The sequence below is a fragment of the Eretmochelys imbricata genome, chromosome 1, assembly GCF_965152235.1.
Source record: "Eretmochelys imbricata isolate rEreImb1 chromosome 1, rEreImb1.hap1, whole genome shotgun sequence".
Taxonomy (NCBI): Eukaryota; Metazoa; Chordata; order Testudines; family Cheloniidae; genus Eretmochelys; species Eretmochelys imbricata.
Window position 1 is genome coordinate 154,399,153 of NC_135572.1, and position 27,397 is coordinate 154,426,549.

At 41.1% G+C, this 27,397-nt stretch overlaps 1 protein-coding gene across 3 annotated transcripts; it reads right to left on the bottom strand.

Annotated features, from left to right (window-relative positions):
* Nucleotides 1–902: 902 nt before the first annotated feature.
* Nucleotides 903–27,397, bottom strand: C1HXorf38 (chromosome 1 CXorf38 homolog). Of its 3 annotated transcripts, none has more exons than XM_077817359.1 (7): nt 27,156–27,397; nt 19,562–19,696; nt 12,715–12,837; nt 12,434–12,583; nt 7,817–7,999; nt 3,179–3,350; nt 903–2,542 (listed from the first exon to the last, which is right to left on the bottom strand). In XM_077817359.1, the coding sequence occupies exons 1-7, from the start codon at nt 27,357–27,359 to the stop codon at nt 2,493–2,495; spliced, it is 1,017 nt and encodes a 338-aa protein (XP_077673485.1). In that variant the 5' UTR covers nt 27,360–27,397; the 3' UTR covers nt 903–2,492. The 3 variants fall into 3 exon arrangements, with proteins under 3 accessions (XP_077673485.1, XP_077673503.1, XP_077673494.1); XM_077817377.1 differs by lacking the exon at nt 27,156–27,397 and adding an exon at nt 26,688–27,019; XM_077817368.1 differs by lacking the exon at nt 27,156–27,397 and adding an exon at nt 24,236–24,300.

Consider the following 27,397-nt stretch of genomic DNA (forward strand, 5'->3'; position numbering starts at 1 on the left):
TTTAAGTGCTGTATTTCATTAAGAGGTTACTGCCTACTGAAAGGCCTTAGTGCCAGTATATTTCTATTTATGTGGTAAGCCCCTCCCTGTTAGTATTCACTTATAATGCTGGAGTCAAAATCGTTTGTGAGAATAACTGACAGTACAAAGGAGTCCATTACTACACTTGTATAATCTATTACAGTATTTAGGCCACTGCTGAACTGACAGACAATTACTACATCACACAGGAAAGCAAGTAAGCCCGGAATATCGTCAATCAAAAACCTAGCTAACGGAGAACTTCATCATTGAGCCTCAAAACCCTTAAAACTGCTCAGACAACTATCTCAAGTCCTATCTCAAATCAAATTTCTGTCATCCCTCTTCTCTGCTACAGTAAAAAAATAAAATGTGCCAATTGTTCTCAAACTCAAACTCAGAACTGCAATTGGGAGCTCCTATTTATCTCCATAGCTAAACTTCCATTGACTTTATTGGGGGCAGGATCAGAGCTTCTCTCTAAAGTGAACACCTCTAGTAATTGCTGTAGCCAATATTCAACACAGTGTCAGATTTTCAAAATATTAGCTATTGTAGTGTAAACTATAGTAATAAGGAATATCACTGGCTGCTGGGAACCTCCAGGGAGGTGAGGCTAGGCTACCTCCTTCAGAGTAAATGCAAAAAAAATCCCAAAAGTGTATCATCTGCTCATTTCGCTTCCCATACACCTGTTCCACTATTCTAACAGGCAGGCTGGTAAATTCCAGTAACATCAGAACGCAATTGCCCCAGTAAGTAAGTAAGAAAGAAATATTTTAGGCCATGAAAAAGGGACAAATATATACATAAAAATAACAAAAACAATGAATCTGAGGAGAGGAGACACACAAATATTAACATTACACATTCATAATATATGAATTTTGTTCCTTTTATTGATTGCAAAGTCTTTATTAAAAAGAAATGGTAGATATGAAGAGATTAAATACATTTATGTTGCTGCCAACCCTTTAGAGGGTACTGGAAAGCAAAATGTACCTTAACATTCACAATTTATAAAAATGAGGTTTTATAAAACTTAAGACTAATAGAAATGTTTCCCTTAAAAAATAAAATCTAACAAAATAGTTGCAGGGAACATTTAAGTAAAAACAGTATCTGAAAAGAAAAACAACAACAACGTAGCACTAAGAAACTGAAGTGTTGTAATATGGACTGCACAAAATTGAAACTGACCTTGCTGATTTTCATTATTTTAAAGAGAAAAGAAATAAAATTGAAAAAAGCAAAACATAAAAGGTTTAAGTGCCCATTTTTTAAAAATTACATCAGTTTAAGGAATCTGAAAGGTCATTGATTTTAAATATTTTATTATAAATGTCTAATTTTAGTTGACCATGTGCTCTAAGTAGGGAAAAATTGGGATTGATAATCTCAACAAATATTAACAAAATTATGCTCTGCCAGTACTAAATGCAACATCTGTTGGCATAACTAAAGGTTTATTTTTTGAACGTTTTATTGCGCTTGCAAAAAACGCTTTAAAAATATTTTAAAAAGCACAAAAAGCCAGGACTTTGCTCCATTAAAATTGATACTACAAGGTTCTGACAGCTGCAAATTTAGCAGAAATCTGGAATCCAATGTTCTCAGGGTTAAGTGACTACATAGGACTTAGCCCTGCAAAGCACCACTGAAAGAAACATGGATAGCTAAAGCACTGGTGATGAGCATTTTCTCAAGAACTGTGCAGTGGTCTGCATGTGGTACTGAGAGATGTATGCAGTTTTGAATCATGTAAGCAAACCTCTACGGCCATGCTGCAATGAGCGCTCATGAATGGGAAAAAACGACCATTCTGTCAGAAAAGACGGGACATGGTCAGGGAACGGTATAAATCTGTTGTATAGTGGTCATTTTAATTATTTTAAGACGATTTTGCTGCCACCCTTAAGTATTGCTGCTTTACACAAAAGTGACTTGAGGAGCCAATGGTAAACTGAGAAAAGAGGGTGTTTTGAGGCCCAGACACAGAAAGAAATGAAACCATATCGCTTACAGCCAGCTGCTCAAAGCCTCATGGCATATGCTAAGGACTGTATTTTTGCTGCCCAACATCCATTCCATTCAGCTTAATTGCCTTAATGGATCAACAAGAACAAAGCCCCAGTGGCTCAGTACTGCCTTCTCTCAGCCTTCCATACCCTTGCAAGATCAATTCCTTCAAACCTACAGTTTATTTCCTGGCTCTAGCTATGCTTCTCCACGTTCTTGAAATTGAAAAAGGATGCGGGGGGGAAAGAGTACATGACATTCTTCCAAGAAACAAAATCATCAAACCACAACAGGAAGTTTTGAAATTTTAGAAAGGCATCTCATGACAATTCACCCTTTAAGTTGGTTTTCCAAGCCACTGAAGAGGTTGGGCATATCCTCATTCAGTGAAGGACAGTTGACAAGTCAATCACTTACAGGAACTTCTCTTCAAAATGCAGTCACTGGCACTTTCACAAAAGTTGTTCTTTGGGAATACACTTCATTTTCTTTAATGAACAACCTATATTTAAACAAAAAAACAAAACAAAACAAAATGCATCAGTGAATCCTCCTCTAATCAAGTGTTGCACTTGTTTCTTACTTTAGTATTTTTTATGGTTTTTAACCTGGTGGTTCCTAACCTGTGGAACAAATCCTCACCCAGATTATCTCTTTATTCCTTCTTTTAACCTGTGTTTGATAATTTCTGTAAAGACGACTGAATCTGAACAATTCCACACCTGCTGAAATACAACAATTGATGGCCCTGACAAAATGTGTCCCAATTAAACAAAAGTTTCACTAACACTGTGCAGTAGTCACTGCCATTCATTATCATAGCCTAATTAGTTCCCTGGGAGATGCCCCACTAAAGCGTGTGTGTCAAAGAAGCACATCCTGATAAACAGAATTATTCTACATGAAAGTACTCTTTTCCTCAAACTCCTTTACAAATTTTTCCTTGTAACATCCAAGTAGGGTGACCAGACAGCAAGTGTGAAAAATCGGGACAGGGGCTGGGGGGGTAATAGGAGCCTATATAAGAAAAAGACCCAAAAATCAGGACTGTCCCTATAAAATCGGGACATCTGGTCACCCTACATTCAAGACAGCTTAAGAGAGAGGAAAAGCACATTTCCTGGATGAGTAAACTTGCCTTCATCTTCCTCCTGATGGGGATATTCTTTCCCAGTCTCTTTCATAGATCTTCTTTGGTTGTACACCTCTTTTTCAAGGCCTTCTAGCCTCTGCATATCTGCCTGAAAACTTATTTGGAGATCACCGCTGTCCTTTAAGAAATCCTTTGTCATCTGTATCCTATTTAAGTTCTACAGCAGCAGCAAAAAAACAAAAACGCATCGACAGAGCCAAATCATTACAATATAAGCTTCTTCACGATCACACTTTCTTGATATGCATATGATTTCCACATTCTCCAATTATAAAAAGGCTTTTTTGTTGGCTTGTTTAGGATTTCTGCATTTTCTGGCCAGAAATATATAGTCCTGCTATTAGACTCATTTATTTTAAGTATGCAGTGTTGTAGCTGTGTCAGTCCAAGGACATTAGAAAGACAAGGTGGGTGAGGTAATATCTTTTATTGGACCAACTTCTGTTGGTGAGAGAGAGACACGTGTTCGAGCTTATACAGAGCTGACCTGAAGAACTCCGTGTAAGCTGGAAAGCTTGTGTCTCTCACCAACAGAAGATATTACCTCACCCATCTTGTCTCTGTATGTATTTTAAGAGCTAATTTATTTTAAGCTCTTTTTAGAGCAAAAGCTGGTGAGTGGGAGTGTAGCTTCAGCAAAACGAGGACAGAGAATATGGGAAACACGTGAAGCTGAAGGCAGGTTGCCTAACAATCCTCAGCAGAGAAGAATTTAAACTCAGGTATGACACATCATCTTTAAGATACTGGTCCACGTAAAGGACTTGTTCAGACCATCCCTGTGGACGAAGGATTTTTATCATGTAAGCAGATAAAAATTTGACAAAGGCAGGTGATCGCTGATGGAAGATTGGACTGTAAAGCTGCCTCTGTCGATGAAGTCCGAACAGCTTCACAGCAAAACAAATCCAATATGCATCTTACCAAACCTGTTATGGCACATGCACCGTACATTTTACATTTAGATAATACTCCTGCCTTGAGTGTGGGGGACTGGACTAGATGACCTCTCAAGGTCCCTTCCACTTCTATGATTTTATTGTCTCAGACTTTAAACTATACCCGTAGATTAATATTCTGTTAAAGTGGAGTGATGCTAACAAACAGCAAGAAAATTATAGCTTACGGTTGTTACAGTAACCTTAATTCATCTTGACTCATCTGTGTGTGTTCTAGCACATGCTACATGTATTTGAATGTATATTCCCAGTTCATTTCTCCTCTCCCCACAAGCAAGAATTCAGTGCAAAGACTTAAGGCTATCTAAACTCTCTATTTTTTAAAAGCGAGGGTGAAATGAGTTAAGTTAAATTTTATTTGTAAGATATTGGCCTATTTGCAATTTCAATTGAAAAAATATTCCCAATTTCTGGCAGGTTCCCCCCCTTCATCGTATGATGATGTGAGAGGAAAATTCACTTGCAGTCTTTGGTAATCAAGTCTTCCCGGCTCACAGATGGAGACTACGGGAGGCAGCTCATCCCAGAAGAGATCTTTTCAGATGGTACAAGCAACTGCAGCTCTGGGGAAACTCAAGCATGCAGCAAGAAGGGCCTGAGAAAAGCAATTCCCAACTCTGCCAGAGACCAGCAGGCAGCACATACTACACACATGCAAGGAAGCCAAATTACGAAGCCACTGTGGTGACCACATCTTTGCATGGCATGCAAGTTTAAAATATCTGACATAATGTTGAAGGATTTTTTTTTAAATTTAACTATTGTTTAGAATTTATTTGGAAAGGTGGGGTTCTTTAAAAAAATTCTCATCGGGTTAAGATGAGGATTTTTACCTCTGGCGTAGAGAAAAAGCTAAATTTAAAAAAGTTAGAAGCATTTGATGATGGGAGGAAAATGTAGACCAGGACAAAGGTTCTCAGACTATGTCTGTGGACCACCAATAGTGTCAAAATTTCAACCTGCGCAATCAAACATTTGGTGACCGGGCAAGGAGGGGAAGAAGGTGACCATGAAAGGCTCTCTCTCAAAGTGGACAGAAAAATGAGAGTTGGAAAACACCTAGACCAAAAAGATGAATTTTAAAATATGGCACCATTTTAAAGTTGTATTGAAGGGATATTCTCAACTCAGTTTTGGGAGCACAGCAGAAGTGGGGAATAAATATGAAATATGGGACGTGGAAATGATCAGCAAAGGGCAAAAGTCTTTCCCTCTTTTTAAAATGTTTTCTTATGGATGCTAAGCATATCATGCATGCTTCTGGGGGTGAGAAGCATTCAATTTATATGAGAATTATGCATGCTACATACTTTAGTAAACAATTTTGTTTTTTTACTGAAACAGAAAGGAAAGCCAAACTGAGGGCATTTTTCCAAGAGGAATACTCAACTGCAGAGAAAATTTTCATTAGCAAAGTTCTTCAAAAACACTTGCAAAAGGTAAAATTGAGTTTGTTCAATAAAGATGTCAATGAGAATGGAAGACAGAGGATAAAGAAATGCCAAGTTTGTTAAGCATTTGTTTTACTTCCTAATTTACAGTGGAGGAAGAGAATGAGCCATGTACAGCCATGTACACCATTTCCCAGAATGAGGGGGAGGAATTGCTGTGTAAATAACAACTGACACTGTTGAAAAGGTGGGCTATTTCTTACAACAGAAAAAGGAGATCCAGACAACATACTCTTCACAGAAGACACTGAAAAAAAAGATGCTAGAAATTACATACACATTGGACAGTATCCAGGTTTCAGGGCCAAAGTTTCACTTACTTTAAGAAAGCTTTTTGCTCAAGGTTTCACTTTAGGTTCTTTCCAGGTAACTTGAAGATGCAAGAAAGATGTAGAGGTGCTTAGAAAAGATTTTAAAAAAAGACACCCAACAAGTCTGGTTCTATCCCTGTTTAATCAAACCTGTTTAAAGCTTTTAATTTCTATTGTGACAAGCCAGATGAAATTTGAGACAGTATCACAAGGTCCACAGACCATCACATGGATTCAACCAGGTTTGTCCAAGCCTTGGGAATTATTTTACTAGTTTATTTCAATACCTTCCCACAGAATTTAAACAGAGAAAAAAATCTTCCTTTCAGCCTGGGTTCAGAGCCTTGTAAAAAGTAAACATTCTTTCCCCCAGTCAAGGCTTACTTGGAGCTCAAAAAGGCTTTGTGCAGTCATGGCTGCAGTCTGTTTTAAAACAAGAAAGAGCTTTTTAGATAGCATGTTTCTCTTCTTTTTGCCTCCGAGGAAGGTTCTTCTCCAAGTGCTGTGGCACTCAACAGCACCTGGAAGTACCTCCCTCTTATTAGTATCCTGGGAAATTAATACATAACAGCTGGCCCAGCCTGGTTACTCTGACAATCACTAGGATAACAGCAAGTTCCTGTAGTTTTGACTACAGTCAGTGTTAACCCTCTTTCTGACTATCCCTGGAGAGGATCTACAGAATTTGTCACAGCTTTCAGCATGCTTGTGCAAAGCCTTACGTTGAGATCAAGGTTACATTTTTAAAATTTTCTTGTAACTTAAATAGAGGAGAGATTTAAAAATTCACAGAAATACTGTCAAGGTAAGATTTTTTTTTTTTTTTTAAATAAAAAAAGTCTTCCCATACGTCTGCTACTAACAAAAGGTTAAAGTATTGAAAGCAAAATAATTTGAACCTAGTTTACTTTTCTCCTTTTGTGGTGTTTGCTCTCTGATTTTTACACATGTACAACAAGGAAAATTGACTAGTCGGTTTCATTTTGTTTCCGTTAGTGAATACAATGCTCCTGTTTGCAAACATGGGAGGGAGATGTTTCTATTTTAAAAAACTAATTTTCATCGGAATAAAAAAAATCAATTTTAGGTTTTGTAAAAATGTTGTTTTAAAGAAAACTTTTTGTTAATTAAAATTCCCAGTAGTGCTTCCTTCAGCTATATATGCAGAGGCAGGTTTTAAGACAATTAGAAGTTTGTGCTAAAAATCTTCAAAAGTTATTTTTTTTAAAATGCACCTTTAGAAATTCTGATAACTCAAATGTAACACCATTAATTTTAGGACAAAAATTTAAAGAAAATATAGAACATGTACAGGAGAAAATTCAGCAAAGATATCTTGCTTGCTTAAGGGAACTGTTCTATTCTAGATACAAACATGTAACTACTATTAATGCTGAAGGGAGTTACATAACTATATCAAAAGAGGACGAGACCATCTTGAAAAGCAGACTATATAGACACATGCATATCAGAGATCTTGTGCACAGATTATTGCCATGTTAAACCAGGGAAATTAAATGTATGTTGTATACAGTATTCACATTTTCAAGCATCTTCTGTATCTCAACTAGCCAGTCTTCAATGCTGAAGTTTAGGAGTCCCTGGAAAGGTGCTCTCAGGACAGTCACATTCCATTCGATATCCCAGCGTCAAACTGCCTAGATGTAGTACTAAAGCTGGAGATTTTTGGAATATCTCTTATGCTCCTGGAGGGATTTCAAGTTTACTATATGGTAAACTGTAAGCCTGCCTTCACTTGGCTAGGCCTTTTCCAGTAAATATTGGTTTGAACTCAAAAGAGGAATCCTGTTCACTACCCAGAATGAGCCATTAACTGCTTTCCTTTAAATATCTGACTAATACATTAAGCCTTCATTTATGTTTTTTTAATTTTAAAAGTACCTCTTCAGACAGCATCTCCTGCTCTTCTACCAGAAGATAGATCTCTTTAAGTCTTTCCTTTATTAATTCCATCTCTATTTCACTTATTTGGCTCCCACTCATGCAAACTTCTGTTTCTCCTTCCAATCCATCTGGTTGATCTTCTTCCCCTGGTATATAAACAGTCCAATCCGATGACAGAAGCTGTTTGGTGTACAAGAGGAAAATGAAATAAGTGATTAAATTTAAAAAGGCACTCTTTCTGGTATCATAGAGAGAGCTCCAGTTAATGTTACTGTAATAGAGCAGCCCTACATTCTGTGGTTTCAGTAGTGTAACAAACTACTTAAACTATGCAATAAATTCAGATTAAATGAATCTGTAAATACTTTTCTATAATCTTTATCAGTGTTGCTCCTGAATACTTTTAGCTCCTCATTTCTATCACTGTACAAAGTGAATTTTTATGCTAACTTTTACCTTCAACACCACAAAGCAAGCACTTGTGGTGTCATGTCTTGATTAACCTGGTGCCCAGCACAAAGGTCTAGTGCTCTAAGCACATGAAACTGACATATGGAACACTAACTCCATAATTTAGAATATATGGGGGTACATATAAAATGGTTATTTCAGGATTTCAGCTAATTTGTTCCAACATGCATAAGCGATCAAACTTAGGTGCTCTTGAACAGCTGTCTGTACAGAGCTGGCTGATCACATGGTACTGGCTCTCATATTCCATTGAGAGAAACAGCACGGGTGAGGTGGAGGGGACAAAAGGAAGAGCAAAACAAACAGGCTGGATAAAAATCTATGATTTTAGAAAAATAGATTATTTAAATCAGATTTTTTAAAATTTACATTAAATACAGATTTATTTTTAAAAAATAAACCTCTAAAATTAAATGTGAAATTATGAAATGTGTTAAGGTCTAAATTTACTATATTAAAATTAATTACATTAAATAAAAAAAAATATTAAGCAGTACATGATTGCTGCCACGTTTTAAAGAAAGCCAAACCACTGAATTGGTGGTAGTTCCTGGCTAAACACTTGTAATCTGATTTTGTTGAAGTGTTAAACCAGCTTTTGACAACAGTAGCATCTTCTGCAGGTGCAGAGAGAATATCTTCTCATTTTATTTTATTCAGCTAGTTCAGTTCAATGATTAGTTCATTCAAAGTAAGGAAAACAATGGGAGTTGAAAAAGCATAAAAGCTTGTTTTCCTTTTTTTAATCTATGAATAAAAGCTAGATGTGAGAGGATAGGATCTACTAGTTCTAAAATCTTGAAGGACATGGTGATCAAAAACAATCAGTTCAATTCACTAACTACAGATAATACTTCCTTTGTTTAATAAATAAATTAATTTTAAATGCAAACATATTTTGTTAAATTTTTCTCATGTATCCAGCACAATTAAGATGGTTTTATTTAACAACCCCCCCATGCTGTTTTTGTGCATTTTTAATTGAATTTATATCTAAATAGAGCTCAACAGAAGTAAAAAAAAAAAAAAAAATCAATCTAGTAAATAAGAAATGCACCATTCACCATTTTCTAATTAAAAAATGTAAGTGTTAAGAATCTGAATAAATGTATATTAAGCTCTTTAGCTTAAATAAATGTGTATATATATAGGATATGTTCTTGATTAGCAAAAAAGATGTACCACATTTAGTACAAAGGCTGTATTTAGTTGCAAATCAATATGTTTTAATGCTTCCCAACCAGTAAGGCTCAACCTTTCTTTAAGAAAATAACTAAAGTATAAATGCAATGCAAAACAAAACTAAAATCAATTATATAAATTGCTTTGATTTAAATGAATCCATCCCAAAAAGGAGAGAATGTGAATAACTCTTTCTGAAAAGTACAAAGCATTTATCATTCCAAAGACAGAAACATAAATACGTACTTCCATACACCTGCTGTTACTTTTCATGTAAGAAATTGCTGTGGTTGCCTCAGGGTCTTTTTTTGTTAAATAAAACCATCTTAATTGGTTTTGGAATGGAAAAAAGACGGGGAGGTGGTCCATGTGATGGAGAATGGGAGAGGAAGAGATCCCTGAAATAATCTGTCCATCATGGTGTTGTTCACAATACAAGAGGCTGAACTCCCTTGGTGTGATGGTCATTATACAGTGCCCTTTAACCCCACTCATTCCCCTCTCCCCCCCCCCCCCCATTTTTTGTTTGTTTGAAACACGAAAATCAGTCTTGTGGTAGAGATTGGTGATAATGTGTATAAAGGAAGCATCTATGATAACTACACTGTATTGTGTAATTAAACAGCTCAGAACCAATTCTCAGTCTGTAGCCTCAGCCCAAAGACAGGACAGACAGGGGCTGTATCTCTTGGACATTTACGGATACCGCGTACCAAGTGTCAGAAGTTATCAGCTTGCTGTGTGACAGTTTTTTGGAATTTATACATAGCCCTTACAGGGAAGAATGAAAGAAGAGTTATTTGTTCTCTCTAGAGCCTCTGCAAGAGCTTGTTTAATGGGCTTTGTCACAGCTGAGGGCAACTGCACCTGTAGTTCCCTGTGTGGTCCAGCAACAGCACCCACATTTCAGGCTTACAGTTCCAGCCATTGCCTTTCTTGGGCGGAGACAGACTTCTCACCCTGGTCAGAATGGAATATTTCTAGGCTGCACAGTTTCCTGTCTTCACTGTGTTATTCCCAGCAGAGACAGGCTGTCCAAGCACAATTGTTTGCTTTCTCTTCAGAGACTGATAAGAGCGATTGTCAACGGTTGTATGCTACCTCACAGCTCTTTTTATGCAAGCCTTCTTTATTCTTAAGGTAAAAGTAGTACCGAGAAAATATATTAAATACAATAAAAGAGCTACATGCATGCTAATAAGCTCACCAGAGATCACCCCAACTGCACCATGGGCTCCAGGAGCAGTCCTTCAACACTTTACCAAAGTGTTGGATACAAGTTCATCACAGCCTCAGCTCAGAACTAGCACACAGTCTTACGTGGCCTCAGTAGGCCCAGTCTTTCCAGCCTTACCCTAAGAAGTGGGGCCCTCCGTGGACAGGGATCTTGTCCATTTGCTGGATCAGGAAGAAGAACCTGAGCCAGTTTAAAACCAGGCTATTTATCAAAAAAATCCTCTTTGCCTGGTGGTCCCTGGAGAATCCAGTTTGAACTAGTATATTCCAACCTATCCAAGGGGTAGCATCAAAGGTCTGATAAGGGAGGAGTTTCATTAGCATTCCCCTTCTGCCAGAGCAGGTGCATATAATTCCACAACAGCACGTACACAATTGAATTTTTAGTACAGTGGACCCCAAAGATAGTAAGCCTAATTCAGTAAGTGTAGCTTAATTCTATAAAGTTCATTCAGGATATTGCAGAAAATTTGTCAGTCGGTCACAGGCTCAAAAGCCTATTTTAATAAAACCACTCTATTCGGTCAATTAGTAACAGAAAACAAGCAATATTAACAGTGACTTAAGCCCAGAAAACCCTACATTTCCTCTGATCAGGCAGCATGATCAATTTCAGTTCTTTTCTGCAGACCAATTCTTCAAATGAATATTCCCTTAAAACCACCTTCCCAACTGCTGCTTAAATCTGTTGGCAAATAGGCGGCGTGGCACAGACAGCCTTTCGTTTTATCCCCTCATCCCACCACATTGTGCAACAGACAGATATAAAAGTAAATACAGGTCTATATAACCTCTTAAACACCTGAAAAGCAGCTGTAGTATTTAATATTGGAGCAAGTAATAAGTTGGATAGACATGCCAACTCCCCTAGGCTCTCTAGATATAAACAGGTAAGACAAGAGCATGTGCAGAAGAATGAGATACTCTGGGATGTGGAGATGGTATTTGCGTAGAAGACAGAGTCAAGAGGGATATCTGCGCTGCATGTGAATAGTGTGGTCCTGACCCAACATCAGGAAGAGGATTAGATAAATAACTACTTCTAGACTAGGTACAAGATAGATGGATGGGGCAGACTCAGGTCTGTTGCTTACAGTAGTAGATAGAGGATTGCATTCAGAGGGCAAGTTAGGAAGATGCTGTCTCTTCACTATAGGGGGGAGGGAGAGGTAAGTCTCTGAACTGTATATGAATATGAAGAGACACGCAGGTTAGTGTAACTACCTCATAGAGGGAGGGTAAACTGGAGAAAGGAGCATGGATGGTTGCATCGGAGGAACAAATGGCTGAGCAGCCCAGGGACTGGGGAAGCTCAAAGGTGGCATAGTCACCTCTGCCACACCAACCAGGTCTTGTGCCAAACAGAGCTTGGATGAACTGTAGGATCAGGGTCAAAACATCTGGTAAAAAAGGGCTTTTTCTGAGAATTGGCTGGTTCCCACTCAGCCTCACAAATATTTGATTTACAGTGGTGAGTTACCATTGACCCAGAACCTCCAAACACGAGAGCGTAGTGCTTCCTATGATGAATAGTCCCATTGATGTAAGGTATCTGACTTTTTTGGTCACATACAATGAAACTGGACATTTAAATAAACAGAGTAGAAAAATATAAACCTCCAGTGAAATTCCACAGACTTTTAGAAGTCCTTGCAGATTTCTAATGTACTGGATTATACCTACAATTTATAATAAAAAACTACAGATCAGAATTATTTCTTTTACCTTTTCTATCCGTGTACTAGCTGTCATAACTTCTGGAACATTCTGGAGTTCCTTTAATAAATTCTGAATCTTCTTTCCAAACTCTTCCAACCATAAAGAAGAAACTTTCATTTCTGAAGAATGCATTAACTCATTGCGGCACTTAATCACCTAAACAGGAGAATGAAGAAAAACAGCACTGCCACATTATGGTCATAGCCATCCTAGCACACAATTTACAGTATCTTACAGAATATATATTAATTAAAAATAGTTCTTGGAAATGGTCTGGTTGATTTTACCTCTCTGACTTTCTTCTGGTCAATTCCACTGAAGTGATCACACAAGTTGAAAAGGTTTAGAAGAGCAGCTGCATCACACTTGTCCGGTCCAGAAATATCCATCTGCCCACGAGGCATATAAGCCTACGTAACAGAAGTGCATGATACCAATGTCATTTTTGGTTTCAGGAAGTACACAAATATGTGATTTCCTTATCTGCCTATAAGCGCTGTTAATGTTTCAAAATGATATTGCCTAAAGTAAATGCAATAAACTAGAACACAATCTCTACAACTCCACTTGCTACTTTTGCCAATTAACAATGTGTTCAAGCAAATGGTTATTTCCTTCACAACCCTTAAATCTTTCCCTACTTGATGATTTGATTCTGCAATGAAGTCACAATGTTAAACACACACTATAATGTATTGTATAGTTATAGGAAAAGGAGGACTTGTGGCACCTTAGAGACTAACCAATTTATTTGAGCATAAGCTTTCGCGAGCTACAGCTCACTTCATCGGATGCATTCAGTGGAACTGTATTTTCCACTGAATGCATCTGATGAAGTGAGCTGTAGCTCACGAAAGCTTATGCTCAAATAAATTGGTTAGTCTCTAAGGTGCCACAAGTCCTCCTTTTCTTTTTGCGAATACAGACTAACACGGCTGCTACTCTGAAACCTGTATAGTTATACACACTCATGGTTTTCTTACGTCATTAGGGAGTTGCACACTTTAAAGCTTGTGTTGGCTCAGCTCTTCCCTCCATGAGCTTCTTTTGTGCAACCCTCCTATCCCCCTCTATTTCAGGGACACCCCAAACCTCCAACTCTCTCCTTCATGCCAGGGGCTCTGTGTTCCCTCCCACCATCTATACCTCCCAATTCCACACCCCATGTCAGGTGCTGTGCCCCCCTTCAGGGGCATCGGAACAGGGCGGGCCAAGGCCCTCCAACTTTTGAAAGTCTTCCACTTTTCAAAACGGGTCTGGACCCCTGCCGCTCTTCTGCCCCCCGGCCAGGTTGGAAGCTGTAGCCCGCCTTGGGAGCCCAGGAAGCTGTGGGGACCCACCCCTCCACCTGTCCAGGGTCGGCGGGCTCGAAAGCAGCCCCAAACCTGTGTCCCCTGCAAGGGCAGATGGAGGGTCCAGGTGGGGGAGGGGGGTGGAGAGGCGGAAAAACACACGCCAGGGACTGCTCTCGGGTCCCCTTACCCAGGGCAGATGGAGGGGCCCAGTCTTCCCAATTCAGCTCCAGCTTGGCCAGGGGCCATGGAGGGGGCAGAGCTTCATAGCCCCACCACTTTTAGGAAGAATCCACTGCCCCTGCCCCCTGTTCCCCCATGGAGTAGGAGACAAATCATTCAGGATGTCAACATCTTAAACTGCATTGAAAGGCTGGGCAGAACTGAGACAGGGGAGTATTGTTACAATGGAAGGAGTTCATGGCTGCCATCAACCAGTTCTTTGATCCATGGTTCTCAATCAGGGGTAGGTGTACTCCTGGGGGTATGCAGAGATCTTCCAGGGGGTACATACACTGATGTAGATATCTGCCTAGTTTTACAACAGGTTACATAGAAAGCACTAGTGAAGTCTGTACAAACTAAAATTTCATACAATGACTTGTTTATACTGCTCTATATACTGTATTATATGGTAACGTGATGTGTGGATACGTAATGTATTAGACATGCATTTTATGTCATTTACAGATGTGTACAAGAACGTTAATGGAGGTTGAAGTGAGGTGAAAGTTGGGATATGCAAGACAAATCAGACTCCTGAAAGAGGTACAGTAGTCTGGAAAGATTGAGAACCACAGCAATAGACCATAATGGATCTGGTTAAAGTTGCTAGGTCTGCTAACCAGATGCCAGGGCACCATGTGTCCAACATTTCACCCTTCTGTTTTTGTGATTTTCACCAAAATTGATATTCTCCCCACCAATGCCTAGAACATTCTTTGAAATTTTGCAATTGATCCGATGCGGCACTGAAAAGTTATCACCTTACAGACAAACAGATGTATCCCATCAAATTGAGCATAGAGCAATGCAAGTTCAGCCATTCAGGTGGGAGGTTAGTGAGTGAAAGGAAAAAGATATTTTAAATACACATACCTGCAATAGCAGACACAAATAGTAAGTTTTTTTGGGGGGGAAATATTACTTTTCACTTCAGATGCTTTGTTGTTCACATGTTCCAGCATGACATACCACCCCTGTTCCCTGAACACGACCCAGCTACACTATATATGCTTCTAAACAAGGTTTGAAATCTAGAAGCCCCTGTTCATTGGCTGAGCCCTATGGGGGCGGGGCTATCAAGAAGGTCAGGGCTTTATAAAGCAGTGAGCAAGCAAACAGAGAGCTTTGCAAACAGGGACAGGAGTTTCGAGAGAGAGTTGGGAAGGGGGCAAGGTACACTTGCCATTCTTTAAAACCTTTAAAACCTAAACTATAATCAAAACTTCTTGATTTAAACAAAAACCCGATCTTTAACCTAGGTAGCTGTAGGAGAAAATGCAGGCAGAAGCCAGCAGCAGAGTGGGGGCTATCCTGTTTATTGCATTCAGTGTAGCATGTATGATTACCTGCCCTGTGGGCAGGTGGCATATGTGTACATTCGGTGGAAGGAGCTCCTGGCCCTCAGAGACCGTGTACTGGCTTTGGAGGCCAGGATGGTGAAACTGGAGGAGCTAAGGGAGGCAGAGAGGTATGTTGATGAGGCTTTCTGGGATACTGTAGATTTGTCCCACCTCCAGTCAGATAGTCCCTGTGCTGTTAAGGAGGATGAAAGGCCCAGAGGAGAGCAGTCAACAGGAACAGAGGGAAACTTTCCCATAGTTGGGACCCTCCTTCCAGATGATGTTGGGATATCCTCTCACACTGAGGTTACCTCTCTCTGGGGGAGGGAACTCCAGTCATTAGGAAAAGGCAGGTGTTAGTAATGGGAGATTCGATCATTAGAATAACTAAATGATAGCTGGGTTTGTGATGACCGGGAGAACCGTATGGTGACTTGCCTGCCTGGTGCGAAGGTTGCGGATCTCTCAAGGCATCTAGACAGACTTATGCGAAGTGCTGGGGAGGAGCCGGTGGTCGTGGTACATGTAGGTACCAGTGACGTAGGGAAAGGTAGGAGAGACGTCCTGGAGGCCAAATTTAGGCTGCTAGGAAAGAGACTGAAATCCAGGACCTCTATGGTGGCATTCTCAGAAATGCTTCCAGTTCCACGCGCAGGGCCAGGTAGGCAGGCAGAGCTTCAGAGTCTCAATGCGTGGATGAGACGATGGCGTAGAGAGGAGGGATTTAGATTTATTAGGAACTGGGGAAACGTTTGGGATAGGGGAGCCTATACAGGAAGGATGGGCTCCACCTAAACCGAAGTGGATCCAGACTGCTGGCACTTCACATTAAAAAGATTGCAGAGCAGTTTTTAAACTAAGCGATGGGGGAAAGCCAATTGCTGCAGACGCGCACATGGATCGGACAGAGACTTCTCTTAGAGGAGAGTCTATTGATAGAGATTCTCTAGGTTTTAGTCAGGAGGAGGGGATGGAAGAGGATAAAGTATGGGCGGGATCAGACAAGAAACATTCACATAAAGAATCTGACATCAGAAAAGGGCAGACAAATAAACAGTGACAAGTTTTTAAAGTGCTTGTACACAAATGCTAGAAGTCTAAATAATAAGATGGATGAACTAGAGTGCCTCGTGTTAAAGGAGGATATTGATATAATAGGCATCACAGAAACCTGGTGGAGTGAGGACAATCAATGGGACACAATCATTCTGGGGTACAAAATATATCGGAAGGACAGAACAGGTCGTGCGGGTGGGGGAGTGGCACTATATGTGAAAGAAAATGTAGAATCAAATGAAATAAAAATCTTAAATGAATCCACATGTTCCATAGAATTTCTATGGATAGTAATTCCATGCTCTAATAAGAATATAACAGTAGGGATTTATTATGAACACCTGACCAGGACAGTGATAGTGACGATTAAATGCTAAGGGAGATTAGAGAGGCATCAAAATAAAAAACTCAATAATAGTGGGGGATTTCAATTATCCCCATATTGACTGGGTACATGTCACCTCAGGATGAAATGCAGAGACAAAATTTCTCAATACTTTAAATGACTGCTTCTTGGAGCAGCCGGTACAGGAACCCACAAGGGGAGAGACAACTCTCGATCTATTCCTGAGTGGAGTGTAGGATCTGGTCCAAGAAGTAACTATAACAGGACCACTTGGGAATAGTGACCATAATGTAATAACATTTAACATTCCTGTGGTGGGAAGAACACCTCAACAGCCCAACACTGGGGCATTTAATTTCAGAAAGGGGAACTATGCAAAAATGAGGAGGTTAGTTAAATAGAAATTAAAAGGTAGAGTGAAATCCCTGCAAGCTGAAAGACAGACACCAAAATAGAGGCTCAACTTAAATGTATACCCCAAATTAAAAAAAAACTAAAAAAGAGCCACTGTGGCTTAACAACCATGTAAAAGAAGCAGTGAGAGATAAAAAGGCATCTTTTAAAAGGTGGATGTCAAATCCTAGTGAGGTAAATAGAAAGGAGCATAAACACTGCCAAATTAAATGTAAAAATGTAATAAGAAAGGCCAGAAAGGAGTTTGAAGAACAGCTAGCCAAAAACTCAAAAGGTAATGACAAAATGTTTTTTAAGTTACATCACAAGCAGGAAGCCTGCTAAACAACTAGTGGGGCCCCGGATGATCAATACACAAAAGGAGCACTTAAAGACGATAAAGACGATAAATGAATTCTTTGCTTCAGTCTTCAGATGTTAGGGTGATTCCCAAACCTGAGCCGTCTTTTGTAGGTGACAAATCTGAGGAATTGTCACAGACTGAAGTGCAACTAGAGGAGGTTTTGGAATTAATTGAGAAACTTAACAGTAACAAGTCACCGCGACGAAATGGTATTCACCCAAGAGTTCTGAAAGAACTCAAATGTGAAATTGCGGAACTATTAACTACGGTTTGTAACCTCTCCTTTAAATCAGCTACTGTACCCAATGACCGGAAGATAGCTAATGTAACGCCAATATTTAAGAAGAGCTCTAGAGGTGATCCTGGTAATTACAGACTGGTAAGTCTAACGTCAGTCCTGGGCAAATTAGTTGAAACAATAGTAAAGAATAAAATTGTCAGACACACAGAACAACATAAATTGTTGCGCAAAAGTCAACATGGTTTCTGTAAAGGGAGATCATGTCTTACTAATCTATTAGAGTTCTTTGAGGGGGTCAACAAACATGTGGACAAGGGGGATCCAGTGGACATAGTATACTTATATTTCCAGAAAGCCTTTGACAGGGTCCCTCACCAAAGGCTCTTATGTAAATTAAATTGTAAATTTAATTGTAAATTAAATTGTAAATCCTCTTATGTAAATTGTCATGGGATAAGAGGGAAGATCCTTTCATGGATTGAGAACTGGTTAAAAGACCGGGAACAAAGGGTAGGAATAAATGGTACATTTTCAGAATGGAGAGGGGTAACAAGTGGTGTTCCCCAAGGGTCAGTCCTACAACCAATCCTATTCAACTTATTCATAAATGATCTGGAGAAAGGGGTAAACAGTGAGGTGGCAGAGTTTGCAGACGATACTAAACTGCTCAAGAAAGTTAAGACCAAAGCAGACTGTGAAGAACTTCAGAAAGGTCTCACAAAACTAAGTGATTGGGCAACAAAATGGCAAATGAAATTTAATGTGGATAAACATAAAGTAATGCCCATTGGAAAAAAATAACCACAACTATACATACAATATGATGGGGGCTAATTTAGCTACAACTAATCAGGAGAAAGATCTTGGAGTCATCGTGGATAGTTCTCTGAAGATGTCCATGCAGTGTGCAGCGGCAGTCAAAAAAGCAAACGGGATGTTAGGAATCATTAAAAAAGGGATAAAGAATAAGATGGAGAATATCTTATTGCCCTTATATAAATCTATGGTATGCCCACATCCTGAATACTGCGTACAGATGTGGTCCCCTCATCTCAAAAAGATATACTGGCATTAGAAAAGGTTCAGAAAAGGGCAACTAAAATAATTAGGGGTTTGGAACGGGTCCCATATGAGGAGAGATTAAAGAGGCTAGAACTTTTCAGCTTGGAAAAGAGGAGACTATGAGGGGATATAATAGAGATATATAAAATCATGAGTGGTGTGGAGAAAGTGGATAAGGAAAAGTTATTTATATGTTCCCATAATATAAGAACTAGGGGCCACCAAATGAAATTAATGGGCAGCAGGTTTAAAATAAATAAAAGGAAGTTCTTCTTCACTCAGCACGCAGTCATCCTGTGGAACTCCTTGCCTGAGGAGGTTGTGAAGGCTAGGACTATAACAGGGTTTAAAAGAGAACTGGATAAATTCATGGAGGTTAAGTCCATTAATGGCTATTAACTAGGATGGGTAAGGAATGGTGTCCTTAGCCTGTTTGTCAGAGGGTGGAGATGGATGGCAGGACAGAGATCACTAGATCATTACCTGTTAGGTTCACTCCCTCTGGGGCACCTGGCATTGGTCACTGTTGGTAGACACAAGGTTAGCCCCTGAAACCTTTCCTTTTGTCTGCTATTAGCAAGAAAAAAGGACAATACATGTGCAACAGTTTGCTCTCCATGGATGAAATCCTGCCCCCACTGAAGACAATGGGAGTTTTGCCATTGTCTTCTACAGGGTCAGGATTGCACCATAGGTCTAAATCCTGCCCTGACAGACTCCTATGCAACCAAACTGAATTCATTATAGAACCACACACGGATGAAAGTGAGAACAGGAGCTGACCCCAAGTGTGATTCTAATTTAATTTATGTTACCTTTGCAAGTTCCCATGAGTTAGAAGGCCAAAGCCAAGGTTTGCAGTTTCCCCAGTGAACTTCTCCATTCCTGTTGGTGTGATGATTCAAAATCTCCTTTTTCCACTCGGTGCACAGTGAACAGATAGGCTGAAACTAAAAAAAAAAAAAAAAAAATAGGAAAGAATCCAAAGTAATTTACCTTAGTACTTGCACCCTTTAAATTACACTTTAAAAAGTGCACTGGGTTATTATTACATTGCAGCAGAGGCTAGAAAAAGGATTCAAAGAACGTTCAGTCAGAAATTTGATCAAATGCACAAATTCTCTTATGCAGTATGCTGAACTGTTAGGCAGAGATGTAATTGAAAATTTAGGTATAATACAGTAGGTTAGGGCAGTAGCCTCTCACCTCTAGAGACCTGGGTTCAATGAGAGTCAGGACTTAACTAGAAACGAGTCTGAAGCTTCTCCTATCAGGGATTGAGGCCAATGCTAACCAGAGGTCTCAAATGAGGCTTGCATGACAAACCCCGTGGTGAAAGAGAAGAATACTTTAGCAGCAGAATTTGAAGTTATGCATTTTTTTCTTTACAGTTTACATTAGGGTTAATGAAAGCCATACCTGAACATGGTTGAATCCTTAGGGAATTTTCAACTGGGAAGCATGTCCTAACAGCTAAAGCGTATAACAGTTTATTCCGATTTAACTTTTCTGATTGTTCTTTCTCCATCTGCACTTGGGTGACCAGACAGCAAGTGTGAAAAATCGGGATGGGGGAAAGGGGTAATAGGAGCCTATATGAGAAAAAGCCCCAAATATCGGGACTGCCCCTATAAAATCGGGACATGTGCACGCACATACAAACACTCCTCCACCTTTTTCATTAACTTTGTGGGGCAGATGGATTAAATGAGTATGTGAATTAGACTGTAAACTCCCCAGGGCAGAAACTTTGTTTTATTTGTAGGTCTAATATAGCACCCAGCACTCTTATAGGGCTGCACAAATAAATAATTGTGGGTGGCACTGAAGAACACTAAAGTGAATGTTTGTTATCTTGAATTATGTTACAGGATTTGTTTGTTTTTTAAATGTACTCTATCAGAGAGGATCAGTGAACTGCCAGCTCTCAATACACATTTTTTGGTATGTAATAATAGTGATGATTAATACTGGATATTATGGAGTCACAGGTCATGCTTCCACAGTTGAAGTTGAATTTAGTTTTGAACTTAACACAGAAATTCAATCTCTTTGTTACGTATGAAAAACACAGTATATCCTCCACAAGACTATGGAATTTACTCTGAGCACAGAATGAGTTTTCTGAGAATGTACAAGTAAACTCATTCATTAGTTTCTATTGATTGAAATAGGTCCTTTATAATATTCATCCTGTCTAAGTCCTTTTTGGCCCTATGAGCTTAATAATGGAGTATGCGGACATCATCATAACAACAATAGGATCATGATTAAGGCATTTGAGAATGTAGTCCCAGATTAGACTAAACAGATTTTTAAAATACATTTAATTTATTTAATTTCTTCATGGTGTTACTATAGTGCAGTCAAGCTAGTTTGGGTGCCCTTACTGCATTTCCATACCTTAATTTGTTTGGACTTCTTTTATATCTAAGCATAACTCTGAATTTCCTGGGTTGATAATGCTTCTTTATAGATAATTACAATATCCACAAGCGATATCTAACACAATAAATTAACATGAGTGAAAAGGAGCTGAGGAATCTCATTATGGTGCTTAGGGGAAGCTCTCTTCACAATATTAAACTACCCTACATAGATTGGCACAAGCATCAGATTTTCTTCACAAGAGTACGAAAGAAGGCATGCGAGAAGCTTCCACTATGCCCAACCCTAGCCAGTCCTATTAAACCTTCACTTTCGTGTGCATTAACACTTACTACAGTAGAACCTCAGAGTAATGAAACCTCGGGAATGGAGGTGGTTTGTAACTCTGACGTGTTCCGTAACTCTGAACAAAACGTTACGGTTGTTCTTTCAAAAGTTTACAACTGAACGTTGACTTAATACAGCTTTTAAACTTTACTATGCAGAAGGAAAATGCTCATCTCTCAATTTTTTTTAGTAGTTTACATTTAACACAGTACTGTATTTACTTTGGGGGAATGGGGAGGAGGGGGGAAGGGGGTCATCTCTGCTGCTGCCTGATTGCATACTTCCACTTCCAAATGAGGTGTGTAGTTGACTGGTCAGTTCATAACTCTGATGTTCGTAACTCTGAAGTTCTACTGTATTAACCCTTCTTTCTCCTTCCTAGAAACTGAAAACAAAGTTTTATCACAACTAGGGCTGTCAAGCGATTAAAAAAATTAATTGTGATTAATCACACTGTTAAACATTTATTTAAATATTTTTGGATGTTTTCTCCATTTTCAAATATATTGGTTTGAATTATAACACAGAATACAAAGCATACAGTGCTCACTTTTTATTTATTTTTATTACAAATATTTGCACTGTAAAAATAAAATATTTTTCAATTCATCTAATACAAGTACTGTAGTGAAAACGCTTTATCATGAAAGTTGAACTTACAAATATAGAATTATGTATAAAAATAACTCCATTAAAAAATAAAACAAACAATGTAAAACTTTAGCATCTACAGGTCCACTCAGTCCTACTTCTTGTTTAGCCAATCGCTCAGACAAACAAGTTTGTTTACATTTGCAGGAGAGAATGCTGCTCAATAACGCTTCTTGTTTACAATATCACCTGAAAGCAAGAACGGGTGTTTGCATGGCACTGTTGTGGCCAGCGTCACAAGATATTTACATGCCAGATATGTTAAATATTCATATGTCCCTTCATGATTCAACCACCATTCCAGAGGACATGCGTCCATGCTGATGATGCGATACTGTTCCTGAAAGCTTGTATTCCACCTGTGTGTGGGATGTTTGTGTAGAGAGCCTCTACATCCATGGTGGCTAGGATGTGAGAGTACCGATGCCCGAGATGATGGGGCGTCCATGGTTTCCAGATTTGTGGATCTTGGGTAGTAGATAGCATTCTATGTATAGGTCCAGACTGTCATTTGAGGATCGAAATGACAGTCTGGACCTATACATAGAATGCTTCCACCAACGTGCACAGGCAGAAATTGTGGAAAAACAACATCGCTTGCCTCATAACCTAAGTTGTGCAGAACGCAATGCCATCCACAGCCTCAGAAACAACCCTGACATTATAATCAAAGAGGCTGATAAAGGAGGTGCTGTGTCATCATGAACAGGTCTGACTACCAAAAGAAGGCTGCCAGACAACTCTCCAGTACCAAATTCTACAGGCCACTTTCCTCAGATCCCACTGAGGAATACCCTAAGAAACTGCACCATCTACTCAGGACACTCCCTACACTAACACCGGAACAAATCAACATACCCTGAGAGCCCTGACCGGGGTTATTCTATCTACTACCAAAGATCCACAAACCTGCAAACCCTGGATGCCCCATCATCTCGAGCATTGGTACTCTCGCTGAAGGACTGTCCAGATATTTGGACTCTCTACTCAGACCCTATGCCACAAGCACTCCCAGCTATCTCCATGACACCACTGATTTCCTGAGAAAACTACAATGCATTGGTGATCTTCCAGAAAACACCATCCTAGCCACCATGGATGTAGAGGCTCTCTACACAAACATCCCACACACAGATAGAATACAAGCTGTCAGGAACAGTATCCCTGATGCCACAGCACAACTGGTTGCTCAGCTCTGTAACTTTATCCTCATGCACAATTATTTCAAATTTGGTGCCCATATATACCTCCAGACAGAGGGACCGCTATGGGCACCCGCATGGCCCCACTATATGGCAACATTTTTATGGCTGACCTGGAACAACGCTTCCTCAGCTCTCGTCCGCTCACGCCCCTTCTCTACCTATGTTACGTTGATGACATCATCATCTGGACAACATTGGAAGGAAATCCTGGAAGAATTACACCACGATTTCAACAGCTTCCACCACACCATCAACCTCAGCTTGGACCAATCTACACAGGAGGTCCACTTCCTAGACACCACGGTGCAAATAAGTGACGGTCACTTTAACACCACCCGATGCCGAAAACCCACTGACCGCTATGCCTACCTTCATGCCTCCAGCTTCCACCCCGGACACACCACATGATCCATTGTCTACAGCCAAGCGCTGAGGTACAACCGCATTTGCTCCAACCCTTCAGACAGAGACTAACACCTACAAAATCTTCACCAAGCATTCTCAAAACTACGATACCCACATGAGGAAACAAGGAAACAGATCAACAGAGCCAGACGTGTACCCAGAAGCCTCCAGCTGCAAGACAAGCCCAAGAAAGAAACCAACAGAACTCCCTTGGCCATCACATACAGTCCTCAGCTAAAACCTCTCCAATGCATCATCACTGATCTACAACCCATCCTGGACAACAATTCCTCACTTTCACAGGCCTTGGGAGGCAGGCCAGTCCTCGCCCACAGACAGCCCGCCAACCTGAAGCATTATTCTCACCCGCAACTACACACCGCACCATATTAACTCTAACTCAGGAACCAATCCATGCAACAAACCTTGATGCCAACTCTGCCCACATATCTACACCAGCGACACCATCACAGGACCTAACCAGATCAGCCGCACCATCACCAGTTCATTCACCTGCACGTCCACCAATGTAATATACGCCATCATGTGCCAGCAATGCCCCTCTGCTATGTACATCGGCCAAACAGGACAGTCCCTACATAAAAGGATAAATGGACACAAATCAGATGTTAGGAATGGCAATATACAAACACCGGTAGGAGAACACTTCAATCTCGCTGGACACACAATAGCAGATTTAAAGGTAGCCATCCCGCAGCAAAAAACTTCAGGACCAGACTTCAAAGAGAAACTGCTGAGCTTCAGTTCATTTGCAAATTCGACACCATCAGCTCTGGATTAAACAACGACTGTGAATGGCTAGCCAACTACAAAAGCAGTTTCTCCTCCCTTGGCGTTCACATCTCAACTGCTAGAAGAGGGCCTCATCCTCCCTGATTGAACTAACCTCATTATCCCTAACCTGATTCTTGCTTGCATATTTATACCTGCCTCTGGAAATTTCCACTACATGCATCCAACGAAGTGAGTATTCACCCATGAAAGCTCATGCTCCAATACATCTGTTAGTCTATAAGGTGCCACAGGACTCTTTGCCAATATATTTGAAAATGTAGAAAAACATCCAGAAATATTAAATACATTTCAATTGATATTCTATTGTTTAAACAGTGAGATTAAAACTGATTAATCGCAATAAATTTTTTGATATTAATTTTTTTGAGTTAATTGCAAATTAACTGTAATTAATCAACAGCCCTAATCACAACTGATCTTCAAACAACAACAAAAAGATATCTAGCTCTGTATAATTGCTATGTATGCCATGCAAAGAGATAGGAGTTTGAGACCAAATACAAGGGTCAACAGGGCTTTAGCAGTTAAGTGCCTTGTAGATGAGAACACAGTAAGCTGCAGAAGGAGCAGAGTAGAGATCCAGTCAGTCCCATAGCACCCTCTGCTGAGCCAATATTGGACTCATAAATTGAATGGCTGGGAATAATGGACCATAAAACTGTGAATTAGAAAGCAAAGAAATTCTCCATCTCCTAATTTCTTGTCTAACATCCCACCTAGAACTTCTTTTCTGGGCTAACAATCAGGAACCCCACTGTGAAGGAAGGAGGGATGGCCCAATCCTGCAGCCTTCCTGGGACTGTAGTCAGTGATTAAGTAAATGGAGTTGTGCAGGTAGAACTGCGAGGTCTCATGTGGGTCTAGTTGCAGTTAGGGCTGGAAGAGAGAAGCAGCCCCCCCAACACTTTAAGAACTAAGGTATTCAAAATAAAGGACTGAAATAGACAAGGAGAAAAGGATAATGGTCTAACACAGGGGTCGGCAACCTATGGCACGCGTGCCAAACACAGCACGCGAGCCAATTTTTAATGACACGCTGCTGTCTGCCGGACCCAGGCAGACAGCAGCGTGCCACTAAAAATCCTGCCCGGCCCGCTCTTTTCCACCCACCGCTCTCTCCTTCCAGGGTAGCAAGCTTCCCTCTTCCCCCGCCTCTTCCCCCAGTGTGCAGGGTTCTTGCCCCTCCTTCTCTCCCTCCCTGTGGCCAATTAGCTGACAGCCCTTGCCACAGGGGGGAGAGGGAAAAGTGGAGCCACAGCACGCTCTCTGCTCCAGAGACCTCAGGGAAGGGGGTGGAATCAGGGCACTCCAACCCCCAGCCTGCTCCTTTACCCCCAGCCCTGTTCACAGCACACTCTGACCCTCATCTCAGTGAAAGGAAAAGAATGGCTAGAACCAGGTACGTACCTACTCTATGTGGACAGGGCTGGGACTCCAGACCAGCAGCAGGCTGAGCCACTCAGCCCACTGCCAGTCTGGGGTCCTGGCCACCGGCCCTGCTCAGCCCGCTGCCAGTCTGGGGTTCTAGCTGCCAGACCCTTCCCAGCCGGGGTCCTGGCCGCAGGCCCTGCTCAGCCCGCTGCCGGCCTAGGTGAACGGAACCCCAGGCCATCAAAATAGGCCGGTGGCGTAGGATCAGCATTTTAATTTAATTTCAAATGAAGCTTCTTAAACATTTTGAAAACCTAGTTTACATACGACAATAGTTTAGTTATATAATATATAGACTTATAGAGAGAGACCTTCTAAAACACGTTAAAATGTATTATTGACACGCAAAACCTTAAATTAGAGTGAATAAATGAAGACTAGGCACACCACTTCTGAAAGGTTGCCGACCCCTGGTTTAACACAATATAACGCTCACAACTCTGTGCTCTGCTCCTAAACTCCAACACCTCCTCCTCAGATCAGCCCAGTTCCTATATTTGTTGGTGCTTATTTAAGCAGCAGTGCCACGCGTAACACTGCTGATGCCCAGTGTTCAAAATTCATGAATCAGCCCTCTAAAAATCATTAGAATTTTAAAAAGCAATATGCTTGGAGGGAGGCGGGGGGGTTAGTTGCCCGCCGGTTCTCCAGCCTTCAGGCTGCTCTCACATCATGTTTTCAAGGTTCTCTCTGCCACCAAGAGAGGTAAAAAACTTACTTCAAATGACAGTCCAGAATCTCTCATCATCACCCCACTGCAGAAACTGGAGCTTTAAGAAAACTCTCAGTTATCACCAGAGGCACAATGACATCGCCAGGGCGGGCCATGCTCCCTTCCTCGGGGTAGCGCAAGATTGGGGCTCTCCACGCGGCACAGGCGTGCCGACCTTGCAGGAGCGTCCCGGAGACTCCGGGAGTTAAAGATGAATCTTGAATTAAAGACTGAGCGTCATGGGAGGAAGCCTCCAGGAACACCTGCAACCCTCGCACCGGGCTGCGGGAGGCCGGCTACACCTTGGGGGAGTAAAATGCACAGGCTGAGCCTAGCGCCCCTGAGCGGCGGGGAGGGCCTGAGGGGCTGTAAGGGACCCGCTTCCCCCGCGCTGGACCCCCAGCACGTGGGCGCTGCCTGCAGCCCAGCCAGAGCAAATTCCCGCCCACCGAGCGCGCGGGCTCCGGCTCTCACCTGCCGGCCGCGGGGGAGGCAGCGGCTGCGGCAGAGGCGGCCCGGGGGCGCCAGGCGGGCGAGCAGCTGGCGGTGGAAGGCGCGGAGCTGCTCCCCGGCGAAGCGCTGCAGGGCGTCCCGCAGCAGCACCAGGCAGTGCCCGGCCTTCACCCAGTTCTTGTACTCGGCGCAGTTCAGCCGCGCGGCCAGCTCCGCCAGCTCCATGGCCCGCCCCGGCCCGGCCCCGTATCGCCTTCCGGGGC

What these genes read in the sequence shown, in the direction of transcription:
- C1HXorf38 (XM_077817359.1), bottom strand. Translation starts at nt 27,359, where the DNA reads ATGGAGCTGGCGGAGCTGGCCGCGCGGCTGAACTGCGCCGAGTACAAG. An exon ending in GCCTCCCCCGCGGCCGGCAG is followed by an intron (nt 19,697 to 27,155) that starts GTGAGAGCCGGA and finishes TTTTTTTTTTAG; the next exon opens with TTTCAGCCTATCTGTTCACT. An exon ending in AGGAGATGCTGTCTGAAGAG is followed by an intron (nt 3,351 to 7,816) that starts GTACTTTTAAAA and finishes CTGCTGCTGTAG; the next exon opens with AACTTAAATAGGATACAGAT.